General features: G+C 45.9%; 1 protein-coding gene across 5 annotated transcripts in view; it reads right to left on the reverse strand.

The window, feature by feature from the left end:
• The window catches only part of LOC139060876 (phosphatase and actin regulator 2-like), a 148,042-nt gene that overhangs the window by 8,132 nt on the left and 125,345 nt on the right, over nt 1–14,565 (reverse strand). For 4 of the 5 annotated variants that reach the window (XM_070540137.1, XM_070540138.1, XM_070540139.1 and 1 more), the window contains exons 4-11: nt 14,333–14,518; nt 10,654–10,872; nt 5,766–6,168; nt 3,750–3,952; nt 2,498–2,654; nt 1,305–1,360; nt 1,128–1,189; nt 190–327 (exon numbers count right to left, since the gene is read on the reverse strand). In XM_070540137.1, the coding sequence (XP_070396238.1) occupies nt 190–327; nt 1,128–1,189; nt 1,305–1,360; nt 2,498–2,654; nt 3,750–3,952; nt 5,766–6,168; nt 10,654–10,872; nt 14,333–14,518 (1,424 nt within the window). The remainder of the gene's footprint in view (nt 1–189; nt 328–1,127; nt 1,190–1,304; nt 1,361–2,497; nt 2,655–3,749; nt 3,953–5,765; nt 6,169–10,653; nt 10,873–14,332; nt 14,519–14,565) is intronic. The other variant, XM_070540141.1, reaches the window with a different exon arrangement.

Here is a 14,565-nt window from a genome sequence, read left to right on the forward strand (position 1 = left end):
GTGTCCCACCAACACGACACGATGCAGCCAGAAACCAGCAGTGCCCACGCTCCTAGAGGCTTCACTTCTTTTGACGAAGACTGGGAGTTTCGATCGCGGGCTATCCAATGACAACCCTGCACCAATGGCGGCACACAATCCAGTCCCAGCCTATTTTGGGTTCCAGAAAAGCAAGATAAACAAGCCTACCTTATCTTTAGGCGTCAACCTGGTCCACGGTTTGTCGGCCCTGCGGTCGTAGTCCTGTGCCTGCGTCACCTCGACGTAGTCGTTGAAGCGAATGATCTTTCTCTCCTTCAGTTCCTCGATGGTGGGCCGGAAGCTCAACTGCACAAAGCAAAACACACATGCCGTAAGGCTGAAAAAAGCTGGGCTAGGTTTGATGCGGGTTGAGCTTGCATATTAGTAGTCCTAGGTGCCATAGCGTGTGTCCTGACAACTCTTGTTGTTTGCCCAGGTCTTTTTTACAACAAAAACGCTGAGCCTCAGAAGAAACACTTTCCTTCAGGGCAAAGTTCTATAACCAGGTTCAAATTCTGTAAGCAAGTGTAACGTGACGAGGCAGCAGCACAATTTTAGGTAGAATGAAACACTGAATGCAAGCTACGGTATAAATATCTATGCAGTGCTTTATATATATTTTCCGGCAGACTAGTGTAGGGTTTCAGAAAAATTTAGCAGAAATAGTGCATTAAATGTCGAAACCATATGATGCAATGTGATTGAGCTTATGTATGTGCAATTTGCACCACAAGATTAGAAAAATTTAATTACACGTGAGAGAGCGGGTTTTGAAGAAATTTTCTTCAAAATGCGGGTTTACAGCAGGGATGACTGAACATCATAAGATTGCTTCTGCAGCTTCTGGAGTCATCATTTGCACCAGATTGCTTTTGTGTAATGATTTGAACATCGCTCCATGCATATATGTGCAAGAGTCATACAGGTGACTGACTAATGCCATGACTAAGACTATGACTATGGCTCAGCACAACTTAGTTTGGTTTCCCATTTTCCTCACAAAATGGCGGCACTTGTCATCCAACGAGGTTATGTCATCTGGGGTTCACAAACACGTTAAGGGATAGATTAAAAAAAGAAAATCTAGAAAGCTAGTGCATACTTGCCTTCCGTATTAATACTTTCTTCTTCTGCTCCTTCTCCTTCTTGAGCTCTTCAGCAGTCTGAACTGAAAAGCAAGAAACTGAAGCTCAGACCAGAACGGGCGGTACTGCTAATTAGTCTTTAGAAAGAAACACTATGGCCACCCAAAGGAAGACGTCGTAAAGGCTAGAGTAACTCACATTTGAGAATATTCCTTTGTTCTAGCTCTTCAGGCGTCGGACGCAAACTTAGCCTCCTGCAAAAGAAAAAAGAATGCTAAGACATTTCTTGATTGTAAGCTTCAAAAGTTGCGATCCCATTGCATTTAGCACACTACAGTTATTTCTTCAGCACTGCAGACCTCGGCGGTCCAGGCAGGACAGTTACACAAGAAAAGCATGCACGTCACGAGATGCGAGTTGAGGTGAGGTGCTCAGTGCAGTCAATGCTGTCAGAGAAGTTTACCGAAAGGGGAAAGGCAAATAAGTAGGCTGAGGAAGTGAGCCTCTGACCTGCGTTATCACAGGTTGACAAACCCGTGAACACACTGACTCATACTCGCTTTTGTGGCATGAATGCGAGTGTGAGCTCAGTTGCTATGAATGAGTGCGGAAGCAAGTTCGATGATGAGCAAGCTACAATAGATGGAAAAAGTACTGGGGAGTGCGAGGGTGCATCCACTGATTTTTGCTAGCCTCTGCCTGCTGTTCAACACTAGGACACAATACAAGTGCTTGTGTAGAATGTGGACAGTGAACCCCACACCACTATTTGGAAATTTTCGTCTCGCAAAGGTATGTATGACTGGCCATAAGTTACCCGATCACAAGCAGAAAACTTTTGCCACGAACTGACAGCTGTTGCAAATGCCAAATGCACAAATGTGTAGATAGTCCTAGCATTGCAAACTTTGAACAAAAGGAAGGGACTCTTCTTGGTCTACATTGCAAGGAAATGCAGTAGCGGAGCTGGACCAAGTTTTTGCTCTTGACCAATGGCAAGGATGAAGCTAAGGGCGAGCTGGCCAGCCAAAAGTGATGTCATAACGACACTGATGATAACTATGGCCATCGCTATAATGACAAATGGACGAAGCAAGTCAAGCTTCAAGCTTTCAACTGCCATCACGGTAAAGCGACGCTAGCTGTCGGGCTCCAATGAAAGTGCTCCGATTTCCCAGACAAACCAATCATAGAATCCAGGTTCAAGAAAGTGGGTAGGGGACATGTGTAGGGAATACTATTGCACTAAAACAGCATGGAGTTATGCAGAAAATGCTAGTGCATTAAAGAAGAATAGGGGGCACACAAAGAATGCCATTGCATGGGAGCTTGGGATCACGCTGAGAATGCTAACACTTTAAAAAGAGCACGGAATGGAAGTAGTAGCGCACCTTGTTAATTTGTTTCCAACCGCCTCCCGCGACTCCTGCCTTTCGCGATCAGACTGCATCTGTAGGATGTTTTTGTCGATGAGCTCTTGCCGATCGGGCCGCTGGGAAAGCTTGAGGGCCAGCGAGTCCTTGCGCGCTATCTTGGCGGCCAGGCGACCTGCGGCGACACGGTCACTGCTGGTCAGAGACAAGGCGACGGCTGGAAAAACCAGGATGGCTAGTAGGGGTCTCAAGAGTTCCTCCTGCTAATATTACAGGAGGAAAATCTGGCGCTGCTATCACTCAAAACCATGAAGATGGTTGGCTGTGTATTGATCTGTCTGGTCTTCTTGTTTGTGGCTTTATTTATGGCTCTCTAAAATATTTCTAAATTTCCAAGTCATTATACTTCAAATGCAGCAACGCAATAAGTCTCTGTACACAGGCCTAATCACAGGTAGTGTACCAAACATGGTGGCCATGACATGTTTTCGGCTCCGCATTTGCTACCTGCGCATGCAGTCCCCAAAAAAGCATGGCCTCCGAGATCTGTTTCTCAGAGGCAACAGTCATTGGGGCGCAGATTTGGACACCACCTATTAGAAATGTTGCCTGTATAACACAACACTTTATTGTCAAAGTCGCAAGGCCATCTGAAGCCAGAGGGACGAAATTTAGGCAACTCCGTGTACTGCCGAATGGATTCCCATGCCAGCTGAACCGCCATGCTGGCAGCTCAGGTAGGCACTAGCGCAACAATTCTCTCTAGTAACTTTTGTACAGAACTTTATCAAAGGAGTATGTGGCTATGAGTATGTGGCTGTGACCTTGTTACAGGCAGCAGCAGTGCGCTTAGCTGAGGCGTGCTCTTAGGACAGGTTTCGGCAATGCCGACCATACCACAACACCCTTTGCAGTCGCAATAACATCTTGAAATGCACCTATACAATAAATGTGCTACTTGTGCAATTTAGTAATGCTGCATTTCGAATATAAAACAGCGCACATAAAAAAAAAAGAAAGAAACCTGAATGGACAGACAAAATGGCACCAATGGAGAAGCTGTTACAGAAGAAGATGCAGGACTAGGAGACACCTATACAGCTTCTACACCCAGGATCTGGTAGTACAGAGGAATACGCAGGCATAGGAGACACCTATACAGCTTCTATACCCAGAAGCTGGTAGTACAGAAGAATACGCAGGCACAGAAAACACCCACGCAGACTTGCAAGCAAAGAAATGGCAACAACACTGCAGCTGCCGCTCGCACCTTGCTCGTCGTCGCCATAGTAGTCGCGCCAGTTGATGGGGCCATCCTCATCCGAGTCTGAGTGGTTGTCACCGCCGGGGCTGGCGGAGGGGGGCGGGGGGGGCCAGTGGTTCTCCTTGTTGCTGCCCTCATGAAGTTGCAACCCGGGAGGCAGGGGACTCTGGGCCCCACTGGGGCTCAGGTGAATGCGCGTTGGCCGCAACCTGGACACACACACGCACAGCAGGACACTCGTTCAAGCATGAGGAGTAGGAACTCTGACACTTTTTGTCCATGCAGTCCTAATGACCGCCTGCCGATAATGCTGATATACAGTTAGACGGGCAGATAGGTTGGTTGATCAACAAGGTTTAACATTCAAAAAGCTAGATGGGGGCTATGACAGACACGACAGTGGAGGGCTCAAGTTTACTTTTAACCACTACAAGCACCTAAATCTAAGTAGATGAGCAAATTTTGCGTTTCATTCCCTGCTTCAAATGTGGATGCCGTGGCTGGGAATCGAACTTGGGACCTTGTGGCCCGCTGCAGAACTGCTACTGAGCCACCTAGTTCCTTCATTCCTGCACCAAACATCGTGGGTTTAAGTACTTTCATTGCTCCTCGAAAAAACATTTTTTAAATATTTGCACTACAGATATGAAAATCCACCTGCTTATAGAGCATTACAAGCAGATTTCAAATATGTCATTAGTTTCTGTGTAACCGCCGTAGTTCCCGAGTTATGTCCTACACAATGGCAAAATAGAGCAATTTTGTGAGCACTTTAGTGTGTAACAAATTTTTGCAAATAGCTTTGCGCTGTAGCTTATTTAGCTCTTTGTAGATCACTAAGTGCAGATGTATATTCAAGCAGCACCTACAATTAGTGCAACTATCAAAACTATGTACATTTATGGTTGTTCTATACTAACAAAATTTGGCATGCATACTCTTGAAGATATGTACAATGCTGATACCTATTTGAAATTGCAACATCTCCCAGCAGTAGTTAGGAAAGTACACGATCATATTTCAAGGAATCGAAATAAAAAAAAAAATTTGTTGAAATGCTCTGATCCTTTTGCATAGTTCCAGTAATTGGACACGCCATTTGGCTAGATATTGGCACTTTGCGTGCTATGAAGAGCTAAACAAGCTATACACCACAATGCTTTTTATGAAAATTTAGTACATCAGAAAGTGCCCACAAAGGCTATATTTTTCCACTGTCTATCACTTAACTCATGAACTATAACAGCTACAGAAAAAGTAATGACACATTTGTCGTCTGCATAGAAAACTCTATAATTGGCTGAATTTTGAAAAATCTAGTACAAGTAATAGAAAAAAGTTGTTTCAAGTAGCGTCTCCCCTTCCTCACCTGTGCCTTAACTGCCTTAATTACCACCTAAGATGCTGGGTTTGACACAAACCAAAGTTCGTGGGTTTGACTGCCACGAAAAGTCGAGAGTTAAAGTGCCTTAATTCTATCTTAATTAACTTCTTTATTAACACCAAAGGTAGGGGGATTCGACTCCCACCAAAGGTCGAGGGTTCATAGCCTTTTTGTGCCTTTCGTGTCGTCTGTGTGTTTTCGCTTAAGGTCGACTGACTAATGAGACATACTATAAGGCATTCACCTTAATAAACATTTCCTTCAGTTATTCAAGGTTCGTCCTTAAAGGGTTTGTAACACGAAGCATGGTTTCACAAGAATATGGTAAACGAGTACTGCGCAGCAGAACTGATTTGCCACATTCTTGTATACCCGTGCTTCATTGCTGTTAATTCACCCTCTCTTTGCCATCTGCTGGCTTCCTAGTTCGCTGAGATGGTAAAGCAGTTGACTCAGAAAGGCACTGGTCCAGGGTCTGATTCCCGGAACAGGATTAATTTTCCTTCAACTGCGAAACTTTCTTTCCGTTGAATCTGTACAGGTTCCCTTTGCAGTTCCCTCCGTATTTCCGACCATGAACGTAAGTGCTTTGCGCACATCTATAAAGCCCTGCGAGCAAGTGGGCCTAGTGTGGTCACCTGGCTTGTGCTGCCGTCAGCTGCTGCTGTGTCGCGTGGGCCCCGTTGACCTGCTGCTTCTTGAGTGCGCTCTTGCGGGGCAGGGCGGAGCTCCGAGGAGGCTCCTTGGCCGGAATCTCCTCGACGAGCGGCCCCCCACCGTCTCCACCGCCGCCGGCGGGCGAGGCTCCCGTCCGCGCGGGTGCCGCCGCCTCGCAGATGTCGCCCGTCACCCCCGAGTCGTCCGAGTCGTCACCCTCGGGAGGCACCAACCGGCGCGGCGGCAGGGGCGTCTGCTGCCGCGGCGGTTGCTGCTGCTGCGTCGGGGGCGCTGCGGGGGACCCTTCCTGCGATGCAGTGGCGGCCGCCATCTGCCGGTTGCGCTCCGCCATGGCGGCAAACCTGAGGTTCAGGCTCGAAGCCACTGCGTTTCAAACGAAAAAAAGTGGTGAAATAAGAGCACAGGCGAAGACTGCTGCTGCTCGTTCACCACACGTACACCACACAGTTTACCACGCGTACAGAAGTGTGGTGAACTCGTGAGGATGGAAAGGAGACGGTGACAAACGGCTCCAAAGATCTATACTCTCATTTTGTACTAGGCAGGAAACCCTACTATGCAAGTATTGCAGTCACAGAAATATATTACTCTGTGTGTTTCAAAGTGTAGTTGCTTGTGATCTGCTACACCCTAACAAGAGTTGTACGCAGCTTACTACGATTTATTCATGAAAGCAAGCAGTGGGCTGCGGACACTGCGTTTACCGTGCAGTTGCAGAAATGTGGCACTCTGCTCCTCTGGTGGCAAATGGGTTCAGATGTGCGGCACCTTTCATGTAACGATTATGTCATACTATCTGGAACTAAAGTGTGAAACTTAATATTACTTACATGATGCATATGCGTGACGTATGCGTCAAGTGTGACGCAAAAAATGCAAGCAGCAAGAGAAATGTATCTAGATCTTCGTTGCATTGCCTGCAATGTATGAAACAGTGTCTATCAGTCACAGAGGAGCATTCCAGGTTATTAACTTTGGAAGCTACAATAATATGCAAGATGTCACATGACAAATACAGGAAATGATAGCATCTATGAACAACAGGGTTCCTGACAAAGTGCAACGCACACCGTCTTCACAATATGCTAGGAATGCTTTCACCTGCAGATGCAAATGCTTCAAGCGCTGGCCATGTGAAATCTCACTAACTTGATTGCAACCCCAAAAGTGATCAATGGAGAATGTCGCCCACAATGACAGGTGGCAAATAAAAGGTGCAAGTAAAATGGCTGGGCATAGCTTAAGGATAATCTTGATTTGGGCTATAGTATATGCACTTTTTTACGCGAGGAATGCATAGAGAAAACGGAATAAGGTTACATAGACTTCCGATACAGTGAAGCCTCGTTAAACCATACCTGCTTATACAGTAGTTTTGTTTTAAAAGTAGTAAAGTCAAATCCCTGACTCAGCAGCCATTGAACATAATCCGTTTTGTATCGGCATAATCCGTACCATCGGTGTACATATCGGTTAACACATACTGTTTCCACTTTTCACTGCGCAAACACGGCAGTGCGTCGTCTCCATCGGGCGGCCCGGCAGAACAACAAGCCGCAGAGATCGGAACAACGGCCTCCAAGCGCCCTGTGCGTGTGCCCGTGAAGCCACATCAACATCATTTCAGCACCATGCCAGAGGACGTGGCGTCGTGCAAGCGGGAGCTTGCGTCATGCCGCTGACGCCGGATGCTTACCTCAGAAGAAAAATTAGACATCGTTCGTGCTATCGAACGTGACGTGAAAAGTTGGCGCTGGCACGCGACATGGCTCTACTGTTGGCTACGGTGTGCGGCATTTGGAATGCGAAGAAGTTGCTTGGCAGTGCTGCTGCGACGGCGAAGAGATGTCGGCTACGAGGTCAGACTTTTTGACATCGTTGCCTCTGTTGTTGCCAAAGTGCCGCCTATCGACAGTGATGAGGATGGCACTGGAAGTGACAGCACGGGCGATTCAGACCCGACAGTGGCAAAAGCTACGCGTTACGTCAGCCTCGTGAATGCAATCGTCGCGACGAGAACAGCACCCCACAATGAAAAAGGCGCCCCGTGACTTCTGCAATGCTACCGCACCCGTGCACAGAGAATATGCAACGTCAACGAGGAATCTGCCATGCGAGTTTGCCGAGGAGGCTGGCTGAAAAGCTGGCTCACAACTTCAGCAAGTTTGAGGCTGGTGTCGTCTCTGCTGGGCCGCCGTGGCATCAAACGAAAATATTACTTTTGTCGTGCAAAGCGATTAAATGCTGCATGTTTTTTTCCCCTTTTTATCGCACTCTCCATGAATTCCGTTTTTGACACGTAAGTGCGTGACCTCATGCTATTTCGGTTAAGCAGTACTACCGTTTAGTGCGCACTTTTTCCGAGCTCCAGCCAACTACGGTTTAACGAGGTTTCACTGTATTAATCATATCTTTGGCGATGAGGTTAATCGGATTTTTGCCAAAGGGACTCCTGCCAATGAGACATTTGCCAATTAGACTTTTGGAAATCTATCTCTGACAATGAGTGCTTTGGCAATCGGACTTTACGCCCCAAGACCTTTGGCAATCAGACCTTGGCAATGAGACTTTTGATGAGTGTATTTCTATCTGGCAATGAAATCTTTGGGAATCAGACATTTGGAAATCACAGATGTAAGCAATACCGATGCAATAAACACAAGTCTACTGCCTTCAATGTTCCTGAAAGAGAAAGTGAAGCAGCAGCAATGCATTTAAGACAAGTCATCGCCCGTTGAAAATGCCCATTTACAGCCTGCCTTAAGAAAACGTTCAAGCAGTAACTGTAGCTCACAATGTTTGACTATGGTATTTGCCCAATTCTAACGCACACGTTTTCTTTTAAGAAATTTGGATCGCAGGTACTCTAGGGAAACATTCCACTTCCCGCTTGCCTTCTCACTCTCTCACTGTACACAGTGCGGGAGTGCAGCAAGAGAGTGAGGACTGCACACTCATTGCTCGTTCCAACACCACCTAGAACTTGCTCTAGGTGGTTTTGTTTGTACACACATCTAGTCTGTGTCTCACAGTTTGTCGCTGTGATCATCAGCCGCTTGGAATGCTGACGTCAAGCGCTGCGTCAAGCGAGGAGAACCATAACCCACAACAGGTGGCGCTGCACCAATTTTCCATTTCCTTCATTTTCTTGCTTACAACAGCTTGATTCTCACTACGAATGACTAATTCATTATTACAGAGGCCTAATTGTTCAACCAAGCTAGACTTAATATTTTGCTTTTATGTCCCTTTAACCTGCTGCGATTGTTCAAGCACGATGTAATCAACCACAAAGCAACATTTCAGTGTCAAAAACCAGTGGTAAACTTGTTTAATGTTGCTCAAACACACATTATGGCACTAGTGGGCTCTATGTATGGCATATGTGCAGCAAGTGCTACCCTTGTCGAATGCATTCCAACATAAAACAATACTGCGCACTTGTCCAGCGCCAGCAACTGGCAGCGCCATGCAAAGTAATGTACAAGTGCCGAGTGCTGTTTCACAAAACGGAACAGCAGCAGCTACTACTGTGCATCCGCCGCGCTGGTTTTTTATAATGGCAGCACCTAGGATTTGTTCCAGTTGGTTCTAGCAACCTTAACATCGAAGATTCTTTGAATAGTAACATGAACATGCATTGCCATTTTTCATCACTTGGCATCCAATTTCATGTCAAAGTAAGCTGGGAGGTTAAGGAGAGTAATTTTCCGCAAGCACCTCTGGAACCAAAACCAACCTTCCTGACCTATTTATGGCTTTCGTGTTGCTTAATCCGCCCCTTAACAGTTAACTGGTTGCCACAATTTGACTACTCCACATCGATATTCCAGAGCCTGCGTATTCCCCAGAGTCTGGTGACTCGCCTAAAACAGCACTTGCGGTTTACATAAGTGATGAATCTGCCATGTCAATGGGCCTTTAATACAATTTTAAGTCTGGTTAACGGCACTCACTTGACAATAATATACTACATGCCACAGCTCCCTATCGTATCACTTGCCTGCTGCGTCTGCTCACCAGCCAGCACAATGGTGGGTGTCACTGTGTACTACTTGTACAGAGTCACCTACAAGCTGTCTTGCCAATATCCACATGTTTCTAGCTGATATCGGCATGGAATGAATATATTGTTACATACTCATATTGTAGTGAATATATTGTTATGTGGGTCAGGATAGTGTAACAATTCTACTACAATGCCATTCCTTCTTATGCTTCATCAGTGGTCAAAGCGGCATTTCGCCCATGTAGTTATTCAGGGGGATCAGCTATTCGTGAACAGTGGATGGTAAGAGTGGCATAGAATTCAGCAGAGAGAATTGCTACATTATACCGGCCATGCTTCTAATGAATTTTGCATATAATGAAGGAGTTTTCACATCAGATAAAACTTAATTATAGTGAGGATTGAATGCGCTACATTTCCCCATTCATGGTTAAAAGACGTTGGCGGGCTAGTTGGCTAGAATCCATGGTAGAGTGTACAAGCGCAACTGAACGAGGACATAGAAAGAAACAAAAATGTTTTCCCCATGCCTTGCACACGTGTACGGTTCATCGAAATGCACCACTGAATTTCCTTTTTGCTGTTACATTTGTTTCCGCTCACACGGTATATATTTATCGATGCGTGCGAAAATAAAATCTATAGTTGAAAGTGAAGCACTCTTTCTGTATATCTGTTTCTTTCTAGGTCCTCGTTCAGTCGCGCTTATACACTCTACCATGGATCCCCATTCATGCTTCTTTTGTGATAATACAAGCTACGCTGCGGTTCTATTCTCCTCTCCCGTTCCCTTGTTTCAGATCCAACATATCTGTACAGAGGGTCTCCTTCCAACTAACCTTCGGCAAACCGTAGCCCTAGCGTGGGCGACGGGTTGGAGAACATTGGCGGGGGCGGGATGGGTCCGATCTCGCTCACTGCTATAGGAGGCTCTGGCAGTGCCGAGAGGGTCAGGAGTTCCAGGGAAGGGGGCTCCCCCCCACCACCGCCGCCGCCGCCGCCGCTGTGGCCCACGGGGGACAGGTGCAGAGAGCTCATGTCCAGCAGGATCGGGGGTGCTGTGGGTGCCGTCGGGAAGGGGGGTAGGCACACCATGCGGGGGGTGGCGGCCGCACATTCACACGCACACCCACAGACACGGTGGTGGTGAGCAGCGGAGGAAGTAGGTTTTGAGGAGGAGGAGGAAGGATAAGAAAGGGAAGGAGGCAGGCGAGGGAGAAGCACACCAGTCAGTCAAGTGCACCGAGTGAACACAAACGCTTTTTAGCCTGGCACAGATTTAAGCCGCTGGCTAATTAACCCCTTTCTGCACCATGGTCGAGCTGGGTTTGTTCGCACGTTTCTGGTAAATACCGAACTAGGATGAGCTCAGCTCGCCCACGATACCTTACAGTTTCTTGCAATTTTAATTTCTTCGTTGACACTTTGCTTTCTCGCAATTGTTTATTGTTGCTGTGAAGTTTCAGTTTTGTAGCAAGTTTAAATTTCAGTGACTAAATGCTTGCGTTATTGTTTACGTTGTACTCTGTAAAAGTATACCTCAGTAAACAAATTTTGCCATTCTTAGTCAAAATTCAGTATAATAGCATGGCAAGGAAGGGGTCAATTTTTGTGGTTGTATGTGCTAAAACATACATTCATGTAAAGGGAGTGTGAGCTCATCAAGCAGCCAATAGCCTAGGCGGCTTTTATCTTTCACCCCCCCTTCATGTCATCTAAACATGAAAAAAAAAAAATCAATCAAAGTGAAAAAACATGATCTGGTTATGAGACAGGCCATAGTGGGGGACTCCCGATTAATTTTGACCACCTGGGATTTTTTAATGTGCACCTATACCTAAGTACATGAGTTGTTAAGCTACTGGCTGCAAAAATTAATTCCCAACTTGGCAAATAACCGAGACAGATTTACACTACTAGTTGCGACAATTGGCAATCACTTGGCATCCTGTCCCTCTACTAAGAGCACAATATTTTCTGCCAATTTTTTTACGTGCATTTCACTATTATGAAACAGCTCACAACTACAGATGTTCACCATATACATTTCAAACAAGAAAAAATTGGCAAGTGTTGTTACAACAGCAACATTAACACAAAATGAAATGAAGCAAGCGAAGTCCAACTTAGGAGAGTATTTGTGAAGCTCGAGGGAAGCGTGGACAACAAATGAACCATTCTAACATTCTGGCATTGCACTTTGCCACAGCTTTTATACGTTGCCTGTTGTTTTGAGATATATGAAACAATTTTATACTCCATTTTACACTTACCAGTGTAACACTACTGAAGCTACACAAATAGTGCAATCATAGATACCTCACCCACATGTTCTGCAGTGAAGTAGTTTTCGGCTACAAAACTACTGACGAAATGACTACTTCAAATGCTGCAACTACAACTACAGCTACTTAGTTCATGCCTATGTCAAATCATGTATTTTTGCGCCTTGGTGCTTTCTGTATGCGACATACCCAATTTTTGGTTTCGTTTGTGAGCTCAAAGAATGCAATGTGGCCAATGGCCACATAAACATGTCAACTCTTCTCGTTCCGTGGCAAATAGGTTGACATTTGCGATGCCTTCCCTGCAATGATTAGGCCATATTTAGAGACATCAAGGCATGAGACTTGATGTTACATGGATTTGCCTGACCCATACCTAGGTCTTTCTTTATTTTTGCATGTAACACAATTCTTGGTCCCGCATGCTAGCAGGGAGACGAGTCTACCTAGGCCTTCGCGGTGTTGACTGTTGTGCGTGCAACGGAATAAAGTGTCACAGGTCTCAGAGGCCTGTGGTTGGTGCCATACAACATTATGCCATTCTCGCAGCGCAAACAAACCACACGTGGGCAAACACTCGCAGACAAATAGCAATGATCAAAGCACACGCTGCTGGGAATGGGCACACGCACAGAAGCATATCTCGCCAAAATGCAGGTTCGTGTGGCAGGATACAAACACACAAGGCGATGCGCATGCAAAATAACCTCGACATGAGGCGGCGTACTGAATTCAGGTCATAAGCATGCCCACATGGAATGCCCACTTTTCCCAAAAACTGTGCTGGCTTATATAATTTTAACGTCTCGAGGTACTGCAAACAAACTAGAAGTACTTAAATTTTGCACATAGTCTAATGTTCGATAGAAACCTGTTTGGCGAGGACAGAACACAATTGTGAACAAGGAACCCTTATGGTCAATTCAACATGAGAATAGATATATATATTTTTTTCTTATTTGGTGAGAGTATGTGTTCTTATTTCGTGAGAGTACCATTTAAAACCTGGACTACATCATATGCTTCATGATGTTTCAAAGCAAAGCGGGTGAAACAGAGACTAACGATTTAAGTGACTAGAGTCACGTTTAATCACTTTTAATAATGCCTATTGCGCCTTATCCTCAAATCTTTACACTGTGCTATGCAATAATGACAAGGTTCATCTGAAAGTATAACCTACTGGCACGACTCCTTGTATATGGTGCACAAAAGACAAAAATCATCACTTGAGAGATTTCTAGCGAAATTGTGAGGACACACAAAAAGTGTCAGATGGAAACAGCTGCAGCAACCACTTTGAAAACAAGTGCCACAACTGTTTACAGTGTTTGTAAAGAAGTAGATGCAGGAAAGGCTGTAAAATGAACAAGATCTGACAGTTTTGCTGCAGCTTAGCTTTTAAACAAAGCAGCAACAACTTTCATGAGCAATCATGAACGTCAGGTCAAAATAGGCACCAGCGCAGAACCCTGTAGTTCCTATAGATTTTTTTAGCAGCTTCTCACCTAGCTCTACAAAATGAGCCACAGTTTTTACCAAGCTTTCCATGCTTTCTGATAACAGCACTGTGACATAGCCCCACTCCATGGACTGGCACCCTTTCTACTAATAAGCATTCATTCATCACCATAACGAGTGACTAGATGTTTTCATGTTTTATCAAAGAACAGCAGTGGCTTTATCTCTCTTTCTTTTTACTTCGCACTACTTGATTTTGCGTTAAAGGTGTAGAACAAATGGCACCGAGTGATTCAGCTGTCTTAACACCACTTGGGAAAAGACGCATCAGCAAAGCAAGAGATCATAAAGACATTGCACAAACTTTTTAACACACTCCAATTGACAGCGGAATCAGATTGCCGCATGTGTTATGGCAAAGCTGCCAGCCATGATGTAGCGGGGATGCATTTTCACATCACATGTGTAGCTGACCCAAGTAAAATGCAGAAGCTGTGGCATAAAACTTACAATTTGAGCCTCGTGCCTCACAACGACAAACACAGAGAAGTCAGACATTTGTGACTGGCTCACAGCACACTTGATGCTATTTTAATTTTTGGGCCTACTGTATGATCACGAAGGCCCAAAGGCGAACTTGGTGACACTGAAGGCACAAAGAACCTTTTAGGTCGTGAACAGTGCACTACCAGCAGGAACGAACAAATCACCACGGGCGTCTTCACGTCTGCCGCATGAGAGGGGACGGCAGAGGGGGGCACACACCACCTACCTGTCGCAGGGTTCTCTGCCTCAGAGGCGGCGGAGGGCGCTGCGGCTTCGTCCCCGGTGGAAGCGGGGGAGGAGGCTATCACAGACGTGCTATCAGGTTCCGACTCGTCGGGGGACACAACAGCGCCATTGGCTTGGGGGGGAGAGGGCGAGGGGGGCAGTGGGGAGGGTGGGGTCACAGTTTCCCCTGCAAGCGCCGCCATGCCGGGGCAGAGAGAAGGAGGGACAGTGAGG

This window comes from Dermacentor albipictus, chromosome 6 (assembly GCF_038994185.2).
Source record: "Dermacentor albipictus isolate Rhodes 1998 colony chromosome 6, USDA_Dalb.pri_finalv2, whole genome shotgun sequence".
NCBI classification, from domain to species: Eukaryota; Metazoa; Arthropoda; class Arachnida; order Ixodida; family Ixodidae; genus Dermacentor; species Dermacentor albipictus.